The following is a 27958-nucleotide window of genomic DNA, read 5'->3' on the forward strand; positions in this document are numbered from 1 at the left end:
AATGCCAACTTTTTCCAAATGCACAGGTTTTTTTATTGGAACTGGTCTTAACTCCTCTGTAGCCATAACAGGGTTCCTATAGGTCAGTATTTCCCAAGTCGTGAGTTGCAAACCACCTGGATTAGGACAATGGGAAACTGATTCAAATCCCTGCCAAGCCATGGGCTTTGTTAGATAACTGTGGTCAAGTCCTACCCTTCAACTTGTTTGTATACCACCCACTGTTACTTGATGTTTCTGCATTTCAGGTCCTAGCTACTTTCTCACATTTTTTGGGCTTCTTTGTTCTGTGAACTACCCAAGGAACATACAAAAATCAGTAAATGAATACATTTTCCTCCCTCCAAATTAAGCGCTGAGAAGATTCTTCAGAGCCTTTTGTCTGATTAACTTGAGTGTTGTTTTTTACCATGAGTCTCATTCTCCATCTTTCATCTGAAGTTATCTTGGCACCTTTACTTTAGTGGCCTCTGGCCCCAGTTGTCAACCATCCCAAGTGTGAGGCTTAAATCCAGCCATACTGGTTATGTTAGTTTTCCACCACAAAAGTTTGCAGAACAGCACGGCATTCCAAGTTAATGTATGTCAGAGGATTTACTGACACAAGCCCAATGCCATATAGACAGTTGACGTTAACTTGCTAAACATGCCATCTAGTGGTTAAATTCAGTCTGCTACAACTGTGATTCAGCCAAGAGTCTTGTATATCAATAAATACCAATTTATTATGACATAAGCTTTCGTGGAATTATAAATCTATTGGTCTTTAAGATGCCACAAAGCTCTCTGTTATATTTGCTGCAAAGCCCAACCCCTGTAGAAAATATTAATTCAGTGAGCTATCATCCATATTAGTCCCCCCCTTTAGTCAAACTTACTAAATATTTACTGCAGAACCTATGAGAGCCAGGTGTGTCTTTATCATTGAACAACAATGATTTATTACAAAAAAATATAAACATTTCATTTTATATAGTGTATTTAAATTTCCTTTAAAACTAAGTAATCAAATCCTTATAACAGTATTAGTAGCATAGCTCAGGGTCATAACATGGATCAATTCATTATCACATGGATCAATCTAAGTGTCTTGGAGTGTCAGCAGCACTAGTAATCTTTGTCTAGCTACCTAAACTAGTTTCTGTTATGATTCAGTCCACTGGGATAATAGTCAAAAGCATCAAATCAGAGTGGTGGTTTATTCATTAGGTAAGAATGCAGAGTGGGGGTGGGAGAGAAGAATGTAATATGAAACACACACATTTCATTAACCAGTTCACCAATATATACATCTATGTCTCTCCCACCTCACAAAAAGTTGGAAGATTATAAAACAATAGGGTTGCTAGTAATCATTCATTTTTCTATTAGATAACTTGATATCAGTTGAGCCCTAGAATAGCTTGTACAATCTTCAATATGCTGATGTTCTGTTAATTATTGATTAGTCCATTTGGGGATTCAACGGGTCATATATCATTCACACCAAAATGAGATTACGGTAACTGATCAGTAGTACTTCAAGTCACATGATATGCTAGTGTTGATGCAGGGCTTTTAATATGCAGGAACCAGTCCAATGGAAACAGTACTGGTAAGCATTTTAGATGAATACATTAGTTCATCCAGATTGAATGTCCCGGGTTGATAATTCAGAGGTGAAACAACGAATAAATAAGCAGAGCTGGCTAAGGTGAGTGTCTTGTTTGGGAAGACTGCCTTGGAAGCCTCACCTTGACTTCCATCATAGAAGAAAGGAGGAACATAAATAAAATACAATGGGAGTCACTGGGAAAGCAAAGCAATGTGTAGACTTGCCTCCCATGAAACAGGGTTTCTCAAATTTCAGGGCTCATTTTGACCCATTGATGAGCTTATAAAGGTGTCATTGACACTGACCCAAATTCTTAGGAATGCAAATGAAATAAAGTCAAGAAATAATATGCAGTCAACACTTATCAGTCATTAGTAACCATTACTAGGAATCATAACATGTAAGGAGTAAGGAAGTAAAACGAGTGAAAATAATAGCATTCTAATGAGAATTATGGCTTTTAACAAGCATATGAATAAGTCGGGGCAGCAGGTGGGGTTGTAGCTCAATAAAAGCTTGAAGTTTTCCAGATGACAGCTTCCTTTTATATCTTTGTGGGAGGTGTTGGAATTATTATTTTGATGCTATAAAAATAATTGTTTGAAAAGTGAAACTCTGCACCTGTATACAGCTTCTTTTAGCAACGAAACAGCGTGGTCTGAGAGTACTGTTGTTTTGTGGAGGCATCTTATTAAATACAGAGGCTCCTCATTGGCAAAGGAAGCGTATGCCTTTTATTTCTGAAACTCATAGTTCCTAATTATTCCCCCCACCGCCCAGTCTCACAAACCTATTTTAAATCCCAGGCCCTTTTTGACCCCCTATTGACCCCAAGGTCTTTATTCACCTCATGCACAGTTCCACTGACCCCAGGAGGTCAGTATCAACCACTTTGGGAAGCCATGATGCAGATGTATTGATTTTAAAGCATCCCAGACCTTGTTCATATTGGAGATCATTGATAATGTGGATGGGCTCGCTTGAGTGACCAGTTTTCATGCTCTGTTATTATATTCATAATGACTCCAGTAGGGGTGGGAAGCATTGTTGAGAAATGAACCATCTCTCTCTTGTTTTATATTGACTTGCCATTTTCTCTTTTCTCCAGGGTATTGAACACAGCAATATTTGAACTGCCCGAAGCAGTTGGTGGCTTTCCTTCCTTGACGATCTTTATCATTTTACTTCTGGTACTTCAAGTTCTCCACTGTTTTTGGTCCTATCTAATAGTAAAGGCAGCCTATAAAGCAATTTTGAAAGGCAAGGTAAGGAAAAAAACAAAAACTGTCTTCTGCTTTCTAGTGTGTAATTTTTTTTTCAACTAGCACAGTTCCCTCAAGTCACTTGACTTTATCAATCTATGGCAAAAACTTGTCACTCCCTTCCAGAAGACACATCAGGTCTTGAAATTGTATGTATAATATTGACTGGCTGAGCATTCAGTTGAATTGAGCATGGGCTGCTGATTCAGGGCAGCTGTTCCACTTAGGCTTACCTTGGTTCATCTATGGAACTTGTTTACTGTAACCAGAGAAGCTGTTTGCTATACTTCTCAAGGCCACAAACCCATGATATTGGCAGGAAATTTGCATCTTCCACTTCAAATGTAAACTTGTCCGGAAGCTGCTATCAGTTCCAGTTCACTGGCAAACACATTTGTATGATCTATGCACTTGCAAACATGGGTTTGCTTGCTTCCATACATTGCATTTTTTCTAAAGGGTTTCGTAAAGGTAAAGGGACCCCTGACCGTTAGGGTTGCAGCGCTCATCTCGCTTTACTGGCCGAGGGAGCCAACGTACAGCTTCCGGGTCATGTGGCCAGCATGTTTACCTTCCTGCTAGAGCGGTTCCTATTTATCTACTTGCACTTTGACGTGCTTTCGAACTGCTAGGTTGGCAGGAGCAGGGACTGAGCAACGGGAGCTCACCCTGTCGCGGGGATTTGAACTGCCGACCTTCCGATCGGCAAGCCCTAGGCTCTGTGGTTTAGACCACAGCACCAACTGCGTCCCTACCCATAGGTACACCTTAAAACTGCAATGTGCAAAGCAGCCCTGAGCTTTCACGCTAGGCCTCTGGAATTCAGGGCTTCCTCTGCAACCCCATAGTATTGCAGTGTAGTCTGTATAGACAGTAACAGGGTGCTACTATGTCAGAGAATGTGGCTTCTATGGAGTTGAACCTTCAGTGATTGTGGTAGTTCTCTGTCTGTTCTCTCAGAACTGCATTTTGTTCTCTTCCGTCCTAGCAGAAGTCACTTGTTTAACACCAAACAATATGTGTCTTCTTTCTTAACCTTCTTAATTATTTTCTTTCTGCTGCCTTTGAAGGCTGGAAAGTGGAACCCTTTGCATGTAAGTTTCCCTGAGGGAAAATGAACACACATGCCACACAAACATCATCATCATCATTATTATTGCATTTTCTCTCCTTGTTTCTTCAGTGGTTGTCTTTCTGCACAGCCACTCTGCCTAAAATGCACGCTTGTTGAGGGCTTCCAAGCCCAAAGGTATTGAGCATGTTCTCAGGAGTGAAAGAGAGATATGTATCAGTTTGTTTAAACATGGGAAATGACCTTGGGCCAGTCACACTTCTTTGAAGTCTCCTAGCCCCACTCACCTCACAGAGTGTTTGTTGTGGGAGAGGAAGGGAAAGGAGATTGTTAGCCGCTTTGAGACTCCTGAAGGGGAGTGAAAGGCGGGATATCAAATCCACCTCCCTGCACCTCCACTTCCTTTCTCTACCTCCTCACATCCTGCTTCCAAGACCAGAAGTGAGCTGGGCTGGAAGAAGAAAGGCTTGAACTGATAGCGTACAGGGAGATAAGATGGGGGCGGGGGGAGGTGATTTAGGTTCCCTCACCCATGTGGCCCTCCTTCAATGTTAAAACAACAAAACCTCACTTTATATGAGACAGGGCAGGAGCAGTTGTTCCCCACCATACTATTGTGTGCAACACTCGAAAGCAAACAGATGAAAAGCTTTAAGAGTAAAGGCTAGATAGAAGCTTGATAGGTTATGTTTAACTTCGGATTTGGGGGGTGTGAACAAGGGGAGGGTTGATTTAATTTCCGTTATGAAATAACCTCCAATACGTTAACTCCCTCCCCCTTTTTCACACCCGTTTTTTTTTTGTTTTTTTTTTCAGGCAAAGGATGACCGAAGTGACATTGAGTCTAGTTCAGATGAAGAGCCCACCACAGCTCCTCATTCAAAGACCTCCCACAGCTCAGCCACCACCAATGGGACGAGCGGAACAAACGGAACAAACGGGTATCTCACTGGGGGCAACTCCGCAGAGGAACACTAATCCCTGGATTAAACACGGATACACGAACAAGACGAACTGTTTGCTACTGGAAGTCAATCGGTTGTGAATGCTGGGTTTTGTTTTCCGTTTCGTTTTGTCTTTTCTTCCTTCCCTTATTCTTTTTGTTTCTCAACATCAGAGAAAAACAAAACACATGGAGTATTTAAAGCTTCTGATAGCGTACTGCTGTGTTTCCTGTTTGTGAATGACAGCGCCACACCATGTTCTTTATGTAGGCATGCTGTATGTATATAGATATATATACATGACCAGATGGGAGCAGTACTTTCTTCTGTAGGCTTTGATGATTATTTATTTTAGATCTTATTTGGGGGTGACTTGTGGATGAAAGGGAGCAAGATTCTCTTTCAGACTTCACATCAGGGCCAGGGACTGCCAAGTTTTAAGGTACGTTTCCGTGCTTCATTTCTCTAGCCCGGTATCTAGCGTTACAACAAAACTTTATAAAAGTTCCTCTTTAGTTCTAGGTTGGTTTTGTTTTAATTTGCTGTTTTTGTGCTGAAGGATGCTGACTTTAGAAACTCCCACTACAAACACAGTGGCCACTCCCCTCACCCTAGAGAGGAGTTTTAAAATGGTGCATTAGTATTTCTAAACTGCCTGTAATGGAGCCAGTCCATATGAAACCGTAGTTATTGTAAGATGGGATTTTAGCTGTCTTTTACAAGATTGGTGGCAAATTAGATCAAAGCTCACTGTTTGTGCAAATGCCCAAACTATGTTTACATCAGGTAAGAACAACTCAAGTCTTACAGATGAGTCCTGCCTTGCAGTTTTAACCTCCAGTTTGATTTTTAAAAATTTCTGGAGATGCCTTTTGTTTAGTTTCAGAAGAAAGATGCTTACTTGAGCGCATAGTCATGTATACAAAAGTTGGACTTGGATCATATTTAGAACCAGCATCAAGAAGAATAGAGGCAGAAAAGAATTGCTTACTGGGAGTAAAGTAGATACAAGACATTGGGAAGATATCTGCATGGTGCATTGGCAGCCTGTGTCTGGACTGTACCACTGCATACAGCAATTGGGGACTAAGTTGACTGAATACTTTTGCCATACAAATATATTCCATGCGCGTAGAAACTAGAAGTCATGGGATAGGTTGAGGATGTTCAAGCTTAAAGCCGTTCTCCTGTCAGTCAGGGAATTGTTTTATATCACGTTGCATTAAATCACGTGTGCCACCCCCTTTTGCACTGAAGTGGTAAAGTCCAGACACAGTTCTACTTCCTCGCATACTTCTTGTGAAAATTAGGCCTTATTGCTCACATGGGGAACCTGTTGCTCTCTGATTATCGTTGGACATCATCCCTGACCTTGGCCAGCTCTGGCTGGGGCCGATGGAGTCCAACAACATCTAGAGGTTTTCCATCCCTGTTCTACTGCCTGAGGTTTCTTTTAAGTGCCTGCTAGAAAGCTTTTGCCCACACTTAAAATAAATATTAGGCAGTTCATTCGGGATTCAACGAGGACACAGTCCATCAACCCTTGTAAGCAACCCTGCTTGGTATGAGGTTGTGTTCTTGGTAGATTGTGTGGCCAGGTGGCTCTGATTTTAAGAGAAGAGAGTGCCCTGGTTCTACCCACTTCCTCAACTTACTTGTGAGAGGACAGTTTACTTAATACTGGTCCTGTGCCACACCACAGAAGAGTCCCCAAGGGAACTTTGATGGTTGTACGAGTCTCATAGCAGTCTTTTCTCTCTTTCTTAGCCCACAACACTTGCAACTATTGGCGCCATTGAGCGCAACCCAGGAACATGGAAAACTGATGGCTAGATGTACCCCAGTGTGAATCAGCAACAAGTATCCAAGGCTCTTCTTAATTACTAGAGAAATACAGCTGGCAGTGATTGTAAGCCTGTTGATTTCCTGCTAAAGATTTACCTGTAGCTATTGATATGTTCTTAAAGGAAATCAGCAGGAATAACAAGAGTTAGATCCTTCCCCCCACTCTTCATCTCTCTGCAGTAGAGGTTTCCTTGTTTTCCATAAGATCCTTAGATAAAGCGACCTTTCTTTCACATTATTTCTGTGCTTAGTAAAGCCAGTTTCGGCAAAGAAGACAACTTCTCTTTTCTGTGTGCCATTTTTGTTTTCTGTTGGTGTTGGGCACAGAGGTAACATGTATGCCAAAGAACTACATGCAGGGAAAGATGGAAAGAAGCAATAAGCAATTGCTTGGAATCATAAGAGCCCTATCTCCCATCAGAAATTATTTTGAGCCATAAATCCTTTTTGCACATCTCCTGCAACCAAATCACCCTTAACATTTGCTCAAGCCATACAGTATTTATTATACTCTGGCTTTATTCTATACATGAGAGAATGGAAAGGTGGTTGTTCTTTGCAGAGGAAAGGTTATCTATCATCACAATTCATGCGGCCATTTTTGAAGCCAACCCAACAGAACATGTTTTTGGTTAATAGCTGTTCCCTAGTGGGTTGAGGTGTGCTGGATTGGTCTTGTAAATCTCGACGCAACAAGTTAGATTCCATATCTGTGTTATGTTCATTCATGTTGCGTGTGTTGATATTTCAACAGTGTCACTTTAGCCCATCAGGACCCAGTGGAAAAATCAGTTTCTCTGCAAAATACAAAAAAAAAAAAAAAAGGTTATGTGACATGTGCCAACATGCAAAACACAAATTAAGGGTGCCCATAAAGTGAATGTAGTAAAAGTAACTCGAGAGCTGAAGAACAGGAAGTATATTAGAGTGGAGGGATATAAAACAATATCAGAACCTCTATGGATATTGGATATTAGTTGCCACTAGAATCTCCCTTTCCATTCTGTCATTTAAGAGTCATTGTGGGTTGGCTCTTAAGTTTCTCATAACTAATAATCCGGTGCATCTCAGTTTTGAGTCCTCTGTGCATGGGCATTGGATGTGAAGCGCTGCCATAGTAAGGCAAAGTGGATGCATCAATAGTTTATATTCAGTTTTTTGGTTAGTTTTACAACAGACACAGATTGGGAGGCTGGGACTTTCAAAATGCTCTATGGCGTTGCTTATGCAGGAGTTTTGGACAGATGTCTGGTTTTCCCAGAATGTGGAAGCATTGCTTTTGGAGGGAATGTAGAACCAACAGCTGCCATCATTAGCTTCTATAAGCTCACACTGTTGCAGTGAAATGCACAGTAATCAGGTTAAGGGGAGGAAAGCTCCTGAACCTTGCCTCAGGCAACCAGAAAACTGTTACAAAGCACGATGTGAAGTTAGCTGGGTTACAAAATGACTTCATTACAGCTCAGTCTTAAACACCAAGGATATAGACGCTTTGATGCTGTCGATGCGGGGAGGGCTTCCCCATTCACTTAGGGGATTGAAATTAGGGAGAATACGCTTTGTAGGCCCGTAAATTCAATGTTAGCCTCTCACTATGGTGTATGCCAAGTGCCGCTGGATCCAGGAAGAAAGAAAACATGTAATCAATCACAGGAAGCCCTTCTAGAAACTAACCGGTATTCAGTTTCCTGGATTAGTATTATCAAAACTGTCTTGTGTAAACAAGCTCTTGTTAGAAAAAAAAAAGCTCTTTGGTTTGGTCTCTTTTAGCAGTAGAGTAAAAGATGCAGTGACCGAAATGTGTAGCGTAGCGACAAAAATGAAGAAAAAGCGGTGTGTGGAAGTTAGTAGCCATTAGCTAGACTGAACTTTTTTATTAGCCAGCTCTTGGGGTAGTGGAGTAAGATCTATTGTTGTGTGCATTTCCTCAGTTAAGTATTGGCATGGAACACACTTTTTTAAAAAAACAAAAAAGTGTGTTTTTATGTATATTTTTAAAGTGGGACAAATGAGTGAAGACCAGGTATCTTCAACATATATATCCACTTGAGGATGGAAGTGTGGGGTTTGATTTGCACTCTCCATCCTGACTGTAGAGTGCCAGATTTTTAAAATGCCAAAAAGAAGTATACACGTATGTTCGTTGCCATTTTTGAATTTGTTCAACACATGACTTCATTTCTTGTGGAGTTACTTTCCATTCTCCCACCCACCCACCCACCCCTTTGTGTATGTTTATATCCGAGGCCTGGTTCACAGAAGACCCAGCATGTAGGCCCCAAAATCTGGCAGGATGTGGGATCAGCCTGGGATTCACTCATGCTTTCCCCCCCTCTGCGTGCAGAACCTTGAATGTGATCTTGGGCCTGTGCACATTATCTGTGCATCCTTTTTTGGGGGAGCTGCACACTTCAGTGGGGTTTGCATAGATGCCGGCATGTCTAAACCGTAGCTGATATTTAAGCTCCCTATACCAAGAATGCCAAGAGTGGTATCTTTGAGATGCTTCAGGACTACATTTCCCATCATCCCTGATGACTGGCCATGCTGGGCTGAAGGGAACGGGGAATGCAGCAACATCTGTAGGGCAACATGGCAGCCATCCCTGCTGTATACAAGGGAGAGAAAGGAACATGAGTCCCAAGCTCTCCCCCTGTACCCTGCCACTTCCATGGTCTACGTGCCAGTACCCTCTGTAAACTAGCCCAGAGTTTGTTTATGGGGGAGATATTGCAGATGGGTTGCTAAACGAGAGGAAACGGTGTGCAAAGAAATCTTAGCTTCCCTTAGGAAGCATTTGCACGGCATGTTCTCCCCCTTTCCTGCTGTCATTCAGTGAAGCTGGATTCTTCCTTAACAGCTGGCATGTTGTAACTTGCAAGGAACTAATGAGCATATAAACCCCGAAAGCCTAGATTTGGGACTGTAGGGAAAGGAGGGTAATCGCCAATCTTCACACATAATCAAAAAAGTGACAATATCAAGCCATGGAGTGATCATGGTGGTTCTTTTATCAATTAATGCACCTTTCCTTTCAAGTCATTCTGCTACTGGAACAGAGCGTGTTGCAACAAACAATAAAATTATTGTGTGTGCCTGCGTGCGTGCGTGCGTGCATAGGTGTGAGCGTGCTGTATTTTGCAATAAACTATGGGCAGATAGTTGTGTAACCCAATGCCAGCTTGTTTTGAATGTCTTTACATTGTACATATATGAAGGCATAGGTTACACGGTATTCTGGTGGTTCAGGTCGACGTTCTTCTGCCATTCCTTTTTGCAGTATATGGTAGAGGGTTCTGAATATAGGGCTATTGAAGTCCATATTTCTCATCTCCCCAAACTCATACGCTATTAATTTCGGCTTTCTGTAATTCTCACAAATGAGAAGAAGATGGGATTTCTTTATTTTCCCCCTCCTCCCAATTGTTTTATTTTTCTTTTTGTTTAAAGGCTTCCTGGTGTTATATTTCCTCCTGTATTCATTACTGAATCCTCTTGTCAAATAATAAAATTACAACAGTTCTATAGGCCACTGTGAGAATGACCAAAATACTCAAAACCCACAGTGTTTAATAAATGGAGTTGCCTTGAAATCACAAATCAAAACTTCAAAAATCCTCTGATTGCACTTAGGCATGACTTAAGTGTGATTTGGTTTGTTTGGATTCTACTGGGACGTTGCTAAAAACTGCCCATATTTTTTAGCTTCTCCTTTTAAAAATAGTTGTCTTGGTATTTATTTGTTTATTTATTGAGAAGTTACTTAGCACATTTTTTCTTACAAGGAAGTTCCAGTTGTAATGACAGAGAAACTGAAGCAACTGATCTGCTTGTATAAAGTTATACACTTAGGAAATAGCCTCCACTTACTTTAATGGAGGGCAGGAGGGGGTACGTGTATTTTGATAGTATTTATTTTGGCCTTAATTTTAGCCTAGGGCTTTAGTGATGTGTAGTGATGACTAGGACCACTGGTAATGAGAATCATCTCAAAGAAGAACGGTACACGCTGGTTTGATGCACAAGAGGGTGTTTTTCTATCTCCCTGCAAATTTCTAAATACTGAAAACAGTAGCCACATTTGTGTGCTCTACATGGTGGTTACTTTCAGCAGGTCAGGTCAGGACAAAATGGTGCAATTTTCCACCTGTGTTTTCAAGACAATCCAACAGTTTGAACTATAACTTACTGGTATATTTCACTGTCAGAAATACAGCACTGTGTTTTAGCCTTGGATTTTGCTTCTGGGTTTCTTTTCTCTCCCCCCCCCCTTTTAAATATGAAAAATTAAAATTCTTCCTGGAATATTTGGATCCAATCAATATTGTGAATTTTGATTTGAAAACACTTTCATAATAAACACTAAAGTATTAGGCCTCTTTACTTGCCTTCTTTGCAGTGTGTGTGCATAGCCTTCTACGACTTTTCTGTTTACATCTCACCATTGTCTACTCTGATGGGAAGTTGCTCTCCAGCATCTAAGGCCAGAGCTTTCCACATCCCCGGCTTCCTGAGACCCTGGAGATGCCAGGGACTGAACATGGAACAGCAGGTCCAGGGACATGCTGCTCCCTGCCTCTTTCGCTTGTCACCCATGGTTGTCACCTGGTAAGAACAGGGCTGCTGCTGCCGCCGCCACTTCTCACTCCTCTCTGACCTCCTTTTTTCTCCCCCACTGCCTTCAGTGCACCAGGGCGTCCCCAGGCTGCCTCCTGTCGCTTCAGGTCGTGGTTGTGGAGCTAGCGGCAGTGGCAGAAAAGCTATTTTTTTGTCTCAGGCAGCAAAAATGTCTTGGCCCTCTATGGAAATCTAGGTTTCTCCTATGAGAGCAGGCACTGTTGCAGACACTCTTCCCCTTAAATCCACCCGTGGCTGGAACTTGTGTGATTCTTGCACCTATTCTGCAGAAAGGCAAAACTGGTCTTTTGTTTTGGCAGGGTGAGAAGCTTTGGAGCTGGAGGGAGAAACTTTAACCTAATGTTCAAGAAATGAGAGAAAAAGCAAAAACAACAACAACAAAAAACACCACTTAGAGAGTCCCCCCCCCAAAAAAAAACCCATTCCCTTTTATCTACACAAGAGGTGTACAAGGTAGTTCAGCCTAAGATATGCAGCTGGCCCTAGGTCAACTGTGTCCCATTCGTGCATTTATAGGGTTGCCATATTTCTAGAAGTAAAATTCAGGACACAAAATTTGTTAAGCCTTTTTTGGGAAATGGAACACAAAGTTGTTGGGCTTTTCTTAGGAATCAATCTCAAAATCACCATTTCCCCAAACTTCCTCCCAGCTGCTAGTTTCACTTGGAAATCCCATGTATGGCAACCCTAATGATGTGATACAGATGACCAGTCAAACCCAAGTAGCAAAACATTTGCTAAAAATTAAGCCTGGTTTATTATTAATGAATTAATTCATAAAGAATTTTTAAAACATTTTGTAAATGCATTATAGTGGTACCTCGGGTTACATACGCTTCAGGTTACAGACTCCGCTAACCCAGAAATAGTACCTCGGGTTAAGAACTTTGCTTCAGGATGAGAACAGAAATCACGCAGCGGCGGGAGGCCCCATTAGCTAAAGTGGTACCTCAGGTCAAGAACGATTTCAGGACCTCCAGAACGAATTAAGTTCTTAACCCAAGTTACCAATGTAACAGAAAAACAAGGCAAGGGGCCATAACAGTTGTTGGTCACCTTGCTGTATGCGATTGTTTGAGGGGCTCTGGATCTTGTTTGCATTACCAGGAAGTAGCTGGGATGAAATCAGCTGCAGGGTTAGTCCCTTAATTAGCCACTTGGCTGACACACCAGCTTGATTGCCATGGAACTTCCAGCCTCCTAGAATTCCAAGCGGACAAGTTAGGGCAGAGGCAGAAATACGAGAACAGAATCCAGCAGTTCAGAATGAAGAACCCACTGGAAGGCTGCACAGTGAGTAACCTCTTATTTCATTCATAGCCCTCCCCCCTTCTCTCTCTCAGCTTAGTATATGTGGGGTTTGGGGGCCACAATGAACTCATGATTCACAGCCACTGAAGAATACCTGGCTGGTGGTCTACATCAGAGAGAGGGACTGATTTTTCTGCCTGCCCTTGAGCTCTAACATTGATCTTCCAAAGTGCTTTGCTGGCAATGCGACACGCATACACCCCGATTGCTTCTTCAAGATTCCTCTTCCCAGCCTCGCAGATGTGGCACCGGCTTTCTGGACAGAGGCCTAGCAAAGCTCGAAGAGTAGCCAAGGATGCTGGACTGACCTAACTGAGTTTCGAAGGTGGCGAGTGTCTCGTCGTATCCTGGTCAGAAACTGGAAGGCAGAGAGAGCTGCTGGGTGGGGTTAAGTTGCTGTTTCTGCTATTTTGCAGCAGGGCAGTTTTACATATTTGTTGTTGCATTCCCACCCTGCCCTGGGAGAGTATTGTGGGCATGTGATGTTGCCAGAGCCACAACTCGCCCACCCCAGCACACCTCTTGCAAAGCTAGACAGCTTGTCATTTTCAAAGGACCAGATTTGGCCCCAAGGCCTCCTGTTGCTGATTATCTCTACTCAGATGTTAGGCTTAAGCCGTGTATGTGATGCCTGATCATTTGAATGGTTGCCTTGAGTGCAGTTCAGAAGCTGTAACGTAGATTGGAACAGAGAAGCAGGCCAAGTAACACACACTTCCCTGAAGCAAGTTTAAATCATCCTTTGGTTGTGAATCTTACTGGGTTACCTTGAGCCAGTCATTAGAAGAAGAGTTTGGATTTGATATCCCACTTTATCACTACCCTAAGGAGTCTCAAAGCGGCTAACATTCTCCTTTCCCTTCCTCCCCCACAACAAACACTCTGTGAGGTGAGTGGGGCTGAGAGACTTCAGAGAAGTGTGACTAGCCCAAGGTCACCCAGCAGCTGCATGTGGAGGAGCGGAGACGCGAACCCGGTTCCCCAGATTACGAGTCCACCGCTCTAACCACTACACCACACTGGCTCTCATTACTTTGCAGGGCTGATGTGAGGATAAAACGGGGTTTTCTTAGAGGAAAAGCTAATCTGAGGGAAAAGGTGGATAAATATGCAGCAGAAAACTGGGGAGAACTTAGAAGAGGTATATATCCAAAGATGGATGTGAGAAGCTGAGAAAGAATAATAGAATTGTTGAGTTGGAAGGGACCCTAAGGGCCATCTAGTCCAACCCTTCTGCAATGCAGGAGTCTTTTTGCTTAACATGGGACTCAAACCCACAATCCTGAGAATCAGAGGCCCTATGCTCCATCAACGTGAGTTATCAAAAATAAGGACATAAATAAATAAGTCACGTGAAATTGTCTCCTCTGAACTGTCTGGGGAGACACAGGGATATAGGCAAGATATATAACCGTAAGTTCAGGGCTGCAATCGTAAACACACTTTCTTGGGAGTGAGCCCCACTGGAATGCAATGGGATATGCTTCTGACTAAACAGAAGATTGAGGGGAGGAAAACTGCGCAGGGAGGATGGTTTTGATCAGGAACACAGCATGCAATTAGAGAGAGGAGCAGTGGCATAGTGTGGGTTGCCACTGCTGAGGGGGTGGGTGGGAAGGAGGGAAACAGACAGAGTATGCATGCACATTCAACTGCCCAACGGCATCCACATCACCTGGGAGATCTCAGCTGCAGAGCTAGGAAGAGAAGAGTTGATCCGTTGTCTGGAGCCCAGGAATGGAAGCTCTATTGAGGGAGCACTGGGTGTTGAAATTTGGCACCCTTAACAATTTTGTACCTGGGGCAACTGCCCCGGTGCCCCCCATTCTACACCACTGGAGAGGAGCACAATTCCCCACTGCAGCCAGTCCCGCCCCCACAGACCCGCACTTCCGTACAGCTGCATTCAAAACAAACCAGCTAACCGCACACCACCCTGGGGATAACGTTCATGTGGGCGTTGGATGCCTTGCGCATGTTGATCCTTCAACATCTACCAAGGATTTGAGCAAGCATTTTGTTTCCTTGGCCTCTGTTAAGAGATGGCAGGACCGCTTGCAGTTCCAGGCTTGCTGTGCATCCATTATGTGTGTGCGCGTGGGGGAAATTGCTCCAAGTGCTGCTGTTTTGTTGTTTTGTACAGCTCAGCTTCGTCAGTGAGTGCCGATGCCTTGCAAAGATTTAACATCCGATATAAAATATTAATATGGCTGCTGCTTCTAGCAAGCTGCATCTTGCACAGCAGGAGAACTGGGAGCCAGCCAGCAGAAGTTTCTGCTGCAAAATCTGCTTCTTTGGATTTGACATACTTTTATTTTAAAAAATCGCTAGAAAAGAGAAATGTTACCATAATGCCTAGTAATCAATTGCAGGGTAAACATCCCTCTTTGTAAGCTATTGCCAGCATGACAACTGTAACTAATGAAAGCAATAATAATATTTTATAGCAGGCGTTAGCTCTGTCTTTGGTCACTTTGGGTGGAAAGGCATGATGCAGTATTTCTCATAGCTATACTAAAATTAATATAGGGTGGTGGTCAACAAACTCTATGCACTGACACACTGGTCCTCAAAGGGTGTGGTGCACCACACTGGTATGGCAGGAGAGGATGGCAAGTGTGGCAGGAAGATTCAAGGACAATCAAAGAAATATTTAAACATTTCATTATGGCATGGTATGGTTGTTGGGCGTATTGGTCATCCGTTCTCAGAAAACTGTTGTCGTGAGTTTCTGCATGTAAGATGAGCCCAAGGCGATTCTCTGGGACCCTCTAAGTGTCCCTATTTTCCAGGGACAGTCCCAGATTTACAGAAGCCGTCTCAGTTTCTGATTTGATCCCAGAATGTCCTGCTTTTCCTTAGGACGCCCCTATTTTCATTGGGGGTGGGAGGAGATACGCAGTTTTGCGAACCCTGAGCCAAGGAGATAAGTAACTATACAACCTTTAGAAGACATCTGAAGGCAGCTCTGTAGAAGGAAGTTCTTAATTGTTTTATTATGGTTTTTTATATGTTGGAAGCCGCCTAGAGTGGCTGTGGCAACCCAGTAAGATGGGCAGGGTTTATTATTATTATTATTATTATTATTATTATTATTATTATTATTGACGTCCCTATTTTCATTGGAGAAATGTTGGAAGGTATGTTCTCCCCACGTCTCCTCTCGCTATGCACATGCCCTTTGCCATCCCCACATCTGCTGAGGAAGCTTGTCGAGGGGGAACCCAGAACACATTTAGCGGGAATGCCAGGACTGCAGGAAGGAAATGGTTCTGTCATGCAAGGAAAAATCCTCACACTGCCGGAATGTTCACCTTAGCATTATGTCGAATGAAACCAGTGATCTATTAATATAATAATAAAATAGCAGGCTATATGCAGTAACGGTTGCGAATGTTGAACTCTACTGGTATAATGAATGGGTCTGTGCTGAATTGTCACAGAGCATGCTTTTCACAAAGGACTATGTCAGGAGGTGCGGTGCTTCCCTCGAACAAAAAAAAAGGCCTTTTCTTGCAAAATCCTGATCCCTTCCTCCCTGGATCTCCTCCACCCTTTGCAAAACACTTGCATTTGAGGCAGAGAGCATAGCATAGAGAGGATAGTCTCCTTTTTTAAAGTGTTCGGTGAAACTACGGTATATTAAAGGAGGCAATGCATAGCAGCATTGGGAGAGTGACCTTCCACTTCTGGCTTGCCAAGAGAAAGGGGAGCATCTCGTTGCAGAGGAGCTTCTTCAAAATAGTGACTTGCCTAATCTCAAACTGGACATTGGCTCACAGAGAGATCTGAATGAGCAAGCTGGCGTTCCCAGGAATGCTTTGTGCAAGTGAGGAAACCTAGCACACCAAATGGGAAGCTGCTTTCTACTGGGCCCATGGGTCCTTCTAACTCAAGATTGACAACACAGGAGCTTTCCAGGCTTCCAGCAGGAGTCCCTTCTTCTAGCCCTACCTGGAAATGCAAGGGACTGACCCTGGAATCTTCTGGATGCAAAGCTAAGACTGAGCCACAGCCCCATCCACCCTCCATACACTGGCCTTTCTCCAAATTGGCAGGAGGGGAGCCTTTAATGTGAAAGGAGAGTAGCACAGGTTATCTCCATTATTTCTTTTTCAGACCTGTGAGTGCCTTATAATGGAAACACTTCCATATGGGCTTTGACCTGGCACAATGTTTGCATGGGGTGATGGAATTGGGAATGGGAAACAAAACGAACCCTGAGAACCATTTTATTTAAGCCGTGTGAGATCTCTCAATGCCAGAAGGGGTGTGTAGATGTGTGGGTGCTACAGAAACTCTGTTGATTTTGTAAAGGTCTCCTCCCTGTGTGTGGATATCATTTCTGTTGGGTGGAGATTTTGGCTAGATTTCAGGGAGACGTTGCAATCCACCCACTGGGAACTTCTACCTGTTGTTTAAGTAATGATAATAGTAATAGCAATAATACAGGCGTACCTAGGGACCTTGTACATTATCAACAGCTGGTTTTCTGGCTTAAAAGTATGCAATCACTGCATGCCCTATTCAGTGATGGAAAAGAAAAAGAAAACCTTTGCTACTGCGAATACTCATTCTCTTCCCACACAAGCTACACACCTGCTTCCTACGCTTTTCTTTTCCTGTGTGGCAGGCAGAACGAGTACAGACCTGAAATGTTGCCCAAACCTTAAAGCCTGTAAACAAGTCTGTATCTTGTGTTTTCAGTATGACAGGGCATATCAAGATCTGAAAAGATTTTCCAAAAATGGAGATAATTTCTGCAAGCAACTCATGTCTATTCTTCAGCAGAGGTATGTATGTGTCCCCTTAACCTGGCAGACTTCAATCTCCCTTGTTTGCTCAGATGGCAAATTATTTTCTCCAAAAGGTATGTGTGTGCCAGCGGAGGGAGCGGGGAGAGAGTTATTGTTCTCCAGAACAAACTTCTATAATACAAGGCTGCTTATCATTTCCTCCCTGCATGTTCGAACAGTTTCTATAAGGCTTGGTCTGATGCCACTTGAAATATAACTTGCTCATCCAGTAATTACTAGGGTGGCTGCTGGAATGTGAGGGAGGGGAGTGGAGAAAAGGTCTAATAGCAAGGACCAGCTTCAAGGCAGCATATACAGTTACGTGGATTTTGTTACTTTGGCCTGATGATGAGCTCAGTTGGATGTAACCCTAAACCATGGTTTTTGCATGGTTGAGACAAGTAGTGTAGGGGAACCTTGGGTTTATGTGCCTCCTCCTTCAGGACAGCCACAAAGAGGAATTTGAAAGCTTTCCCCCTTTTTGGTTAAGCACAGGTTGCTACGTCATCTGAACCAGGTAAACTGTGGGTAACCATAATTATAGTTTGTTTAACAAGCCAACGTGAAGCCATAGTACGTTTCAACAAACCACTGTTAACAGGAGTTTAGCATGCTGTCCAAACCCTAAACTGTGGTTAATCTAAAACAGAAGTAGAAGCTACTGATCCCCTTGCAAGCTACACCAGTGAGAAGTGGGGAGTGAGGAGTTTGCAAGCCCAAGGCTCACTGCAGCTCATCCCCATGACACGAAACCATAGTTTAATATTAGGTGTGAACTTTTTGCTTTGACCTAAATCAGGCAAGCCTTCATAGATTGTGCAAAGTCCAATTCTACCCTGGATTCCCTTGAATGCAACAAATATGGTTTTATATATATATATATTTAAAAGACCTGTGCTTCTGGAGCAACACTGGCTTTTGCTTCCCACAAGAGTTCTGACTAACCCAAAATAAAAGCAACAGGCATGGCTGGGAAGGGGGAAGAGGCAAGAATAGGGAGTGGGGATGGCGATACTTGGCTCCTGCTGACATCCGAAGTGTTGGAGCAGCACCCTTGAAAAAGAGTGGTGTGGAGCAGTCTACTGGATGATCCCAAATAACTTAAATGCAGTGCAGACTGAGAGGTGCCCAGTTATAGGAAAGAGTCCCTCATATGGACTTTAGCTCTTAACGCAGAGGGTAATCTCATTAAGGACAGGGCTGGGTGGACAGCGTTAATTGTTAAGTGTTAATTAACTCAGGTACTGGGCCATTGCACACATATCAACACACATTTCCTGACTCCTTGTGGCAGAATGTCCCCCCAAGGTCTCTGTGTAGTTAGAACTCACGGCCGGGTGATTGGGATGTTCCTTATGCAGAAAGGGGAAGGTGTTTCACAGGAAAACATAAATGTAGGCTTCATCCAGTTACTGTGGAAAGGAGTTTGCTGGAGGTTACCGTACTGTCACTGCCCTATGACCAGGTCATCCTTAAATAGGGCTACCTGTTTGCATTTGATAAGGAAGAAGTTCCAGGGATTCATTAGGCTTGCACTTACCCAGTCCATAATACACATTGGTTAATCTGGAGAAATTCACCTGCACGGCAACTGCAGCAGAGAGGATATTTGGCGGGAACCACTAGAGATTCCTCTAACAGGATCACACTTGGCTTGAACTTCCATGGCCCTACTTGGCTTGAACAACAGCGGCTTCCTCTGATGCCTTTCTGGGGTTTCCCATTCATTGAAATGTTCAGTTTGTGATCTATGCATCTGCCTGCAGTTCTGACACACCTTTGGTTATGTAAACCTAATCAGAGGACTCAGCTACATTGGCAAAGAAAAAATGCATTTGCTTTACATGCATTCTAACACTGTGACACCAGATCGCACTGTGGAGTTCCATACAAAGTTTGCAATGCATTTAACTGCAACTCTTTTTTGGTGTGTCTGGATCCAGCCAGAGTAGACTTTTGCACTGGTTTTGACAGGCCAACCAGTGTGAAACTAACCTGGGTTGCAGTGGAGCCACCTATAAGCAAGAGGGGACCTTCAGCAGTCAAGGGTCCAAAGATAGAAAGGGGAAAGTAGGGGAGGCAAACCCCTGAGCTCTGGCTAACTAAGCAATTCAGTAGAGTGATGTGCATCTAAGTGATTTTCAGTGAAGTGATGCTCAACAGGGTGGATCTGGGGAGCCAGAACCCACACAAGTGATCCAGCAAATGATTTCATAGTAGAACTGAGTAACCAGATCCTGAAAGCAGAAATATTGTTGCTTTGAAGCCTGGAGTTTTTGTACTCTCAAAAACAAAAGCCTCAAAGGAAATTCCGGCATTGATTGGATCATGGAGGTGTCATCCCTTTTTCCTGTATCTGGTATAGATAGGTCATGCAGGATAAAGGATTCTCTTTCATGGAGACAGGTGGTGGTATTCACCTAATCTAGGCCCAATTAGGCCTAGATTTGAACAACAGGCTCCTCTCCCAAGGGCCACAATATTGCATTAATTTTGGGTTTCATTGATTGGATTGCCAAAAGCCACATCCTGCGCGTATGACTGGTGACCTTGCCTCTACTAAGGTGACCAACTTGATTCACCAGGTTGCCTTTTTTTGCTGGATTGTGCCCCGATTTAGCAGTCATATTGTTCCTGCAATTGCTATTGATTTTGTAAAGTCACAAACAGAGTTTCGGAAGATTTACTAAGACACATTTCACCCAAGGGGGAAGGCTGGGAGGAAGGCTTTTAGCTCTAACTTGTTATTTCATCCTGAAAACCTAATTCATTTTACTGTCAGATATTCTGAGTAGAGAGCAAGGATTTCATTAGCTGTGCATTCCAAAGAGAAATTGCCATTCCACAGAAGGTTTGCCTTGCATCTTAAACCTCAAGGCTCCCCTTTCTAGGAGACCCCTTTTTGAAAGTAATTCTTTTCTAAATATGATGAAATGCGTTACCACTTATGCAGTAGGACAAGTGAAATTCAGGCACACACAAACCCCCCTCAATTCTCTTCCTTTTTTTACAAGCTTGGGATATCATCATCATTACTTCCATGCTACTTGGATAATAAAATATGACATTTGTCATGAGATGAACTACATTAAATCACGTCGGTGGGTAATAAATTTACCTTGTGAACATATAAGCCTCAACATCAGCTGTTCTGATTCTTTTGCATGGCAATGAAAAGAATGGAAAACTTCTGCCTATGAAGTGTGCGCTCTACTACCAAGCAATGGTTGCCTCCCCTGAATATTTATTTGGTGCCCCTTTGATTAATGCTGGGGTCTCCAACCTTTTTGGAATTTTGAGTGCCTTGGTTGCCAGCTACAAAATGGCTGCAGTGGGGATGTGACTAAAACACAAAATGGCTGCTGCATCTAAAGAGCTGGAAAATAGAACCACAAAATGGTGTGAGCATGCCATCCCTCGGTCAATGGGAGCCACACTCCCAGAGAAAAGCTATTTGCACCACTTCCTTCAGAACAGAAGGGATGGAAGTAATCAAATTATTACCTTCAGTCACATGTGGGAATGTTTAAGGAGACTTGGGGCAAGCAGGAGCGGAGCAGGAAGAGCAAACAGTCTCATGTGTATTGTGGATTTTTGAAGGGAGATTTACTGAGACCTTTTTGAGGGCATCGTACAAGGTACTGATGGGCTCACTGGTGCCCATAGGCACTGTGTTGGTGACCAATGTTATTGCCTGCATGGTGTATGTGTGAATGAGCCACTGCAGATTAGGCAGTGCACAAATACAATGTTCATTTCACCACAGTGAAGTCAATTTGAACATTTAATTGCATGCTATTAAATGATGTGCAAGAAATCAATTTAAGTACAGTACATGTATGAACCAGTGCAGAAAACAGATCCACTTGTGCACACATTTCACCTTAATGTGCCATTTCTGCACCAGAGGATTGGAAAGCTTGTCATTTAAGCTCATTGTTTTTAATTTGGTGTCAGGTCTTGTCCTCTGGTTTCTCTGCTATCCATGCCCTGCCACACCCCTCATTTGAAGAGCATTGATTGAGAAATCAAATTCTAATAAAAGCCAGCAAGAGTGGATGAGTATTGCTAAACAATTTTCTTGGGTAAATTACATGAATGTTGAAGGCAAACAGGACATAACTGATTCATGATGGTGCATTAGCAGAGCACTTAGGAGTGGTTATGGCACTGCTGAGTGACGTGACTTGTGGCTCATCATGGAAGAGGAAGAATATACTTCGAAAATGTCAGACCATTGCTGTCGAGATACAGGGAGCTGCTTGCATCATGACCTCTGGTTTCCTTGTTGGCAGGGCTGATTTGGAGATCACATATGGCAAAGGGCTGGATAAACTGGCCCACAAGCTCACCAAAGCGTTGGGCAAAATGAAGGTCAGGTAAGTGACATCATTTCCCACCCAGACCCCAGTTGCTCCGATGGGGTTTTCTTTTTCCTTTGTCATGGAAAGTCGTAGTCTAGAGCCCTGGGTGTACATGGGGCTCCCATTGCTTCCTATGGCAGATGGAGCTCCAGAAGTGCACCTGGTCCTTTGCCCTTCTGTGCCCAACAATGGAAACCCCTTCCTCAGTAAATGGTCTGCCTTCTTGGCAGCCATACTTACAGTATGCTGCCTTCTGAGCTAGGCATATGTATTGAGGGGATGCTGCCACACAGATGCTGCTGCCACATTCTCAACAATAGAATGGGGTGTTGGGGGGGGGGAGGTCAGTGGAATCCCCAACATCTAATAGAATGGGGCAGCTGTTCCCAGGTTTGTCTTTTCTCTAAAATGACTGGCACAAGTTTAAAGTCATCTTCTGTGTTTTTAAGGTGACAATGGCTTGCCAAACAGCTGCAATTCCTCTTGCAAAACAACTGTTGTGGATTGAGTTTGATTCCCAGTTAGTTGCACAAAATGGCATCCTATGTAAATCTCCATGCAGAACTGTTAAAATGTATTGTGTCTGGGAGCAGATTTTTAGCAGACGTGTTGAAGTAAAAATAAATGTGTATGCTATATTTCCTTTTTCCTCCCCCCCCCCCGTTTGTTTTGTTTGTTTGGTCTCCATTCAGTTATATTTGCAGTGCCTGGCAATGTGTTTCTGAAGGGATGAAATCTGCCTCTGATTTGCACAAGTAAGTACAGTCTGGTCCATTATTCAAAGTCCACTGAGAACTGGGAGGGTTTTAAAACCTGTACAATCAACATGGCAGTTTTTATTGCCTACTCTGGGCTTGCATGGAGAATATTTACTGCATTTCCCTCGGCGGTTGTCTAGCAAATAATTTTTCGGAAGGCAAATGTTAATGCAGCAGGTGTATATGTTTTATGTTCTGTGCCCAGGAAACTTGGCAAAGCCATTCAGATGGAAGCTATAAGTCCAACAAATCACGTACTGGAGGAGCATGAGAAGAGGAAAAAAGCAGTGAGTTCAAATAACCTTGCTTTTCTGATGATCTGGTGCAATGTCTGTGCAGGTGAAGATGCATAATGCACAAAGTTCTGTTTCTAAGTAAGGCTGCAGTTCTGCATTGTCAAAGTCAATGGCTTCTGATTGCTGGTGGCTTCTGGCTGCATCAGCAGGAGCAGGATCACAACCTAAGTCTATGAGGATTTGGTTTTGCAAAGGGCCTTTTACAAATCTGGTGTGATGCTAATATTATTGTCCACATGCCCTAAATATATATATATATTTCCTTTAAAATCTTTAGATTCCGACTTTCCTTAAAAGGCCCAATGTGGCTAGATATTCTTAGGCTGTACTTTGATAATGGGAACAAAGCCATATTGTCTCGCCCCTCATATACCCAATCCATCATTGTGCTCTGCAGGATACCATCTTAATAGAAGATCCATTCCAGACCTTTGGATTTCCCTCCTGTTACATATTAGGCAGGAACTATCTCTGTTGAAAGACCTTCCTCTTTCAACAAGTTAAGATATGTACTGTACATGTATCTGTACTAGAACCATTTTTATATATGGAATTGTCTTTCAAGTGTTTGCATTTATTTTTATATAGGTAACTGCTTTTAATTGTTTTTTGCACTTCAATGTCTCATGGTTGTTGTTTTTTTATATATATAATTGTACATTTTATGGTTGTCGCCTCCCTGGGGAAGTTATGGTTAAGGACAGAGGAGAAATCAAATAAATAAATAAGGAAGGAAGGAAGGAAGGAAGGAAGGAAGGAAGGAAGGAAGGAAGGAAGCAATGATATTCTTCTCAAATGTCGTTGTGTTTCTCTTCCATAAGCTAGATAATACAGTTGCGAAGGCAGCGGACCTGGTGACCAGCAACTGGCGTCAACAAATAAAGGCAAGTTTCCATTTTTCGTCGTTGCAAAGGTACCAAGTCAAGATCAACCACAGGAAACTCTTCCGCGTCCCGTTGAATTCAGCTACGCGAAGGGGGCTAAGAAGTGCTTGATTAGATTATGTCCCATGGTTTGAAATAAAAGGCCTTGGTTAGCTATGCTAGAATGCAGATATAGAGGGAGTTTGAAAACCCATATATGGAGTGGAAAGGCAGCCCCATGTGGTATCATCTGTATGAGTCTTTAACAGCAAAGGATATGATCTATAGGCTAAATGGAGCATAGGAAGTTTCCTTACACTAGCCACTGGTCCATCTAACTCTATATTGTCTACACTGACTGGCAGTGGCTCTCCAAAGCTTCACAAATGAATCTTTAGTTGTCCTATCATGATTGAAGATGGGTCCTTTTGCATGCCAAAAAAGAAAAAAAGAAAAAAGTGTTCTTCCACTTGGCTCTAGAACTTTCCTTCCCCTCACTCCCAATGGAACAACAAAGATGGGCACTGTTTTTCTGGTGCAAGGCACCTTCCTGTGTTTCTCTCAACTAAAAAGGTATCCAGCACCCAAAATTTCACTGGCAGGCATTAGAAACTGTATAGATCTGTGGTGCCCATCTTTGCTGTTCCAGACCAGATCAACAAAGTTAAAAATGATTGTGTGTGTGTGTGTGTGTGTGTACATATTTGCAAGTGGTTTCTGGTCGCATCCACTCTATGAATTTACAGCACATGGCTTCCCTCAAAGAATCCTGAGAACTTCAATTTGAGGGGGTGCCTGGAATTGTAGTTCTGTGAGGAGCAAACTACAATTCCCAGGATTCTTTGGGAGGAAGCCATGTGCACATGCATGGTGTGGATGTGACCTCTGTGACACAGATGAAGAAGATACACACTTCACAGGAATTCCAGCCCAGGTTGCTGTTGGTGAGCCTGTGCAGATCAGTTTGCTGCAACTGAATCTCAGTGGAGGTCTTTAGATCAACACCATTTGTGGAGCTTACGAACACAAGGATTAATTTATTTGCTCAAGAGCAGCTAGTAACTGAATGCAGCATAATGAGAAGCCATCACTTGTCCTCTGCCTGATGAGATCTCCTTTGCACCATACGCCACACTTGCCATTCCAAGACAATGACATCTTACCCACTGCCAGAGTCGCGCCCTAACCCCTTCCGTCAGTGAAAGACGAGTCTGGGCAGAGAACAATAATCACGACATCAAATAATAAATTGTCTATGAGAGATCACTACTCAATTTGATCCCCAGCTCAGCTTGAAAAATATGCAGTTCCCCTCACATCCCAATTGATTTCTGTGTGTTTGGCGGCAGGCCAAGAAGAAATTAAAGGAGCTAACCAAGAACCACGAAGCGCTCTTCCGCGAAACAGAGAGCTCCCAAGCGTTGGCTTCGCCAAAGACCAAAAGGAAGGTAAATCTTCAGACAAGCGCTTGCCTCTTGATTTCCACACAGCCAGATTACCTGCCTGCAACCATGTGGGTTGTGTGTAAGAGAATGGGTTTCCCCAGGAAAATTCCCAGTGTCCCCTGGGCCAAGAGCATTAGGTCACATGATGCAGTGCAATCTCCTCCGCAGTAGAAGCTAAGGTAGATGGCAAATCATGAAGACAGTGTGGTGGCATGGTTAGAGGGCTGGACTACGTCCAGAGAGACTCAGATTCCATACACTCCCAACATTTCTCTGATGAAAATTGGGACGTCCATTTTTTAAAATAATAATCATAATAATATAATACCCCACCCATCTGACAGGGAAGCCCCGGCCACTCTGGATGGCTTCCAACATACGTATATAAAAACATACTGAAACATTAATTATAAGAATATAAGTTACAGATAGGTAGCCGTGTTGGTCTGCCATGGTCAAAACAAAATAAAAAAATTCCTTCCAGTAGCACCTTAAAGACCAACTGAGTTAGTTCTAGGTATGAGCTTTCGTGTGCATGCACACTTCTTCAGATACACACGTGCATGCACACGAAAGCTCATACCTAGAACTAACTCAGTTGGTCTTTAAGGTGCTACTGGAAGGAATTTTTTTATTTTATAAGAATATAAGTTTACCACTTCTCCTCACTATCCTCCCTCCTTTCTTCTTCCCCAATCAAATCAACGCTTGATGGTGAGGCTCCGTACATGACCTTGGGTCACTTACTATCTCTCTCCCCAGCTTATCTCATAGGGTTTTTATGAGGATAAAATGGAGGACAAGAGCCATGTGTGAGGTTATTGAATTGAATGTTGGGCTATAAAAGTAGTAATAATAATAGCCTACTTTTCTGAAGCATTGGTCCTGCCAGGCTGCTAGATAAAATGACAAGAGTCAATCTATTAGGTGTCTTTGAGGGGAGAGGGTGACTTTCAGCATTGTGAAGCAAAGACTCATGATTTGCTACACACAAAACACAGTTTTCTGCATGTTGTCATGCACATAGCACGCTGTTAAGCTGTTGGCCTTACCTCTCCTGACCTCACAGGTGCATAAATAGAAGATAATTTGCCCCTGCCAACACGGCTATGAGAACAATGCCTCTGGTGAGATAAGTCAATCATCTTTCTCTTTTTTTAAACAACTTGCATTTATATTTTCATTTCAGCTGCTCAGAAACCTGGAAAAATCTGCGACGAAACTGGGAAAGGACGATGAAGATTACTATGACAAGAATCTAGCCGCCTGTAAAACTAGGTTGAAATGGGAAAGCACTTTAGAAAATTGCCACCAGGCAAGTCATTTGAGGTTCTTTTCTTGTGCTGTTGTACATTTTCATTCTGACACTTCCCCTTGAATATAAACAAGCCTCATTTCTGCACTGCCATCCATTTTTTATTTTGATTTGCAATTCAGTGAGAACAGTGAGGTACCTCCTGATTTACAGCTGTGTGTTCGAGAAGGGGAAGGGGGTGGGTGGGAATCAAGGTCCTGGGAGCAGAGGACTACTCTTGGAAGTTATAAACATTAAAGGGAGGAGCTGCAGATCAAAATGCAGCTCAAGATTTGAGCACATGTTCTGCAAGCAGGACGGTTCCAGGTTGAGTTCCCCAACTCTACAACAAGAAAGGACACAGGCTGGAGCCAGTTGAATCAGACCAAAACTCGGAGGTATGTCCAAAATTCCATCTCTGGCATATCTCCAGAGAAGGTTGTCTAAAACCCTGGGGCACTGCTGACTTGGCATATCCTCAGAATGACACAGCTTCATATGTTTGTGCATGCATTTGTCACCCCATGCTAGCATAGCAAATCGTCCCGGGGAATAAAAAAGTCAGTCCTGCAACATCCACTGGAATTCCTTCATGATGATGATGATGATTTTGTTATTTATGTCCTGCCTATCTGGCTGGGTTTCCCCTGCTTCTCTGGGGCTGCTTCTACAGTGGTACCTCGGGTTACATACGCTTCAGGTTACAGACTCCACTAACCCAGAAATAGTACCTCGGGTTAAGAACTTTGCTTCAGGATGAGAACAGAAATCGTGCTCCGGAGGCGCCGCGGCAGTGGGAAGCCCCATTGGCTAAAGTGGTGCTTCAGGTTAAGAACAGTTTCAGGTTAAGAACGGACCTCCGGAACGAATTAAGTACTTAACCTGAGGTACCACTGTATTTCCTAGTTTCTTAAGGGAAGATATCCCTTTGGCACCAGCACACCAAGCAATTTAATCTAGCCTTGAAATTGCTTGATTCTCACCCATCTCAAAAGGGTGGAGGCTCACACAGAGCCCCAGTTTGCATCTAACCGTAAGCGAAGCTTTATGAAGAAGCAAACATTTGGGCTCCTGGAGAGAAGATCCCAGCCTCTTTGCTGGTGATCCCTGGTCATTTTTGCTGCTGCGTTGAGCTCAGCTGTACTTTGGCCTAGTGTGTTGCCTGGGGGGTGAAAAACAACACTCACTGCCATGACTATGACGCGGCATGGGAGCAGAGAGGCTCAGAAGCGTCACTGAATGTGACCCATGGGGTCAGTGTGGATGTTTACCCCCCATGGCAAAATCTGTAGATCCAACAAGGCCGCAACATCTGGTTTGTCATAGACAACGTTATAATCTGACTTGAAACGTAATGAAATGTAATTAATCAAAGACGCTTTTTAAAGAAACACCCTCCCGCCCCCCAAAAAAGCACCAGCATCAACAGATTGGCCATAAATTTCATACTCAATCATTTTTTTTCTAGAAGCAGAA

General features: G+C 43.2%; 2 protein-coding genes and 1 long non-coding RNA gene across 5 annotated transcripts in view; 2 read left to right on the forward strand and 1 right to left on the reverse strand.

The window, feature by feature from the left end:
* Nucleotides 1-5089, forward strand: part of CERS6 (ceramide synthase 6) — a 77763-nt gene extending 72674 nt beyond the window's left edge. The window contains exons 9-11 of one of the 2 annotated variants that reach the window (XM_081873198.1): nt 2703-2859; nt 3927-3950; nt 4745-5089. In XM_081873198.1, the coding sequence (XP_081729324.1) occupies nt 2703-2859; nt 3927-3950; nt 4745-4906 (343 nt within the window). In that variant the 3' untranslated portion in view covers nt 4907-5089. The remainder of the gene's footprint in view (nt 1-2702; nt 2860-3926; nt 3951-4744) is intronic. The other variant, XM_081873199.1, reaches the window with a different exon arrangement.
* A 149-nt stretch (nt 5090-5238) lies between these two features.
* LOC309348704 lies at nt 5239-20866 on the reverse strand. Of its 2 annotated transcripts, XR_014159516.1 has the most exons (4): nt 20581-20866; nt 12761-13024; nt 12412-12555; nt 5239-7514 (listed from the first exon to the last, which is right to left on the reverse strand). It is a non-coding gene; the product is annotated as an uncharacterized lncRNA (long non-coding RNA). The 2 variants fall into 2 exon arrangements; XR_014159517.1 differs by lacking the exon at nt 20581-20866 and having other exon boundaries at nt 12761-13434.
* Nucleotides 12593-27958, forward strand: part of NOSTRIN (nitric oxide synthase trafficking) — a 28013-nt gene continuing 12647 nt past the window's right edge. The window contains exons 1-8 of the mRNA XM_081874292.1: nt 12593-12648; nt 17374-17459; nt 21758-21841; nt 22519-22581; nt 22790-22871; nt 23702-23764; nt 25093-25191; nt 26378-26503. Coding sequence (XP_081730418.1) covers nt 12622-12648; nt 17374-17459; nt 21758-21841; nt 22519-22581; nt 22790-22871; nt 23702-23764; nt 25093-25191; nt 26378-26503 — 630 coding nt within the window. The 5' untranslated portion in view covers nt 12593-12621. The remainder of the gene's footprint in view (nt 12649-17373; nt 17460-21757; nt 21842-22518; nt 22582-22789; nt 22872-23701; nt 23765-25092; nt 25192-26377; nt 26504-27958) is intronic.

This window comes from Podarcis erhardii, assembly GCF_964252035.2.
Source record: "Podarcis erhardii genome assembly, chromosome: 1".
Classification (NCBI taxonomy): Eukaryota; Metazoa; Chordata; class Lepidosauria; order Squamata; family Lacertidae; genus Podarcis; species Podarcis erhardii.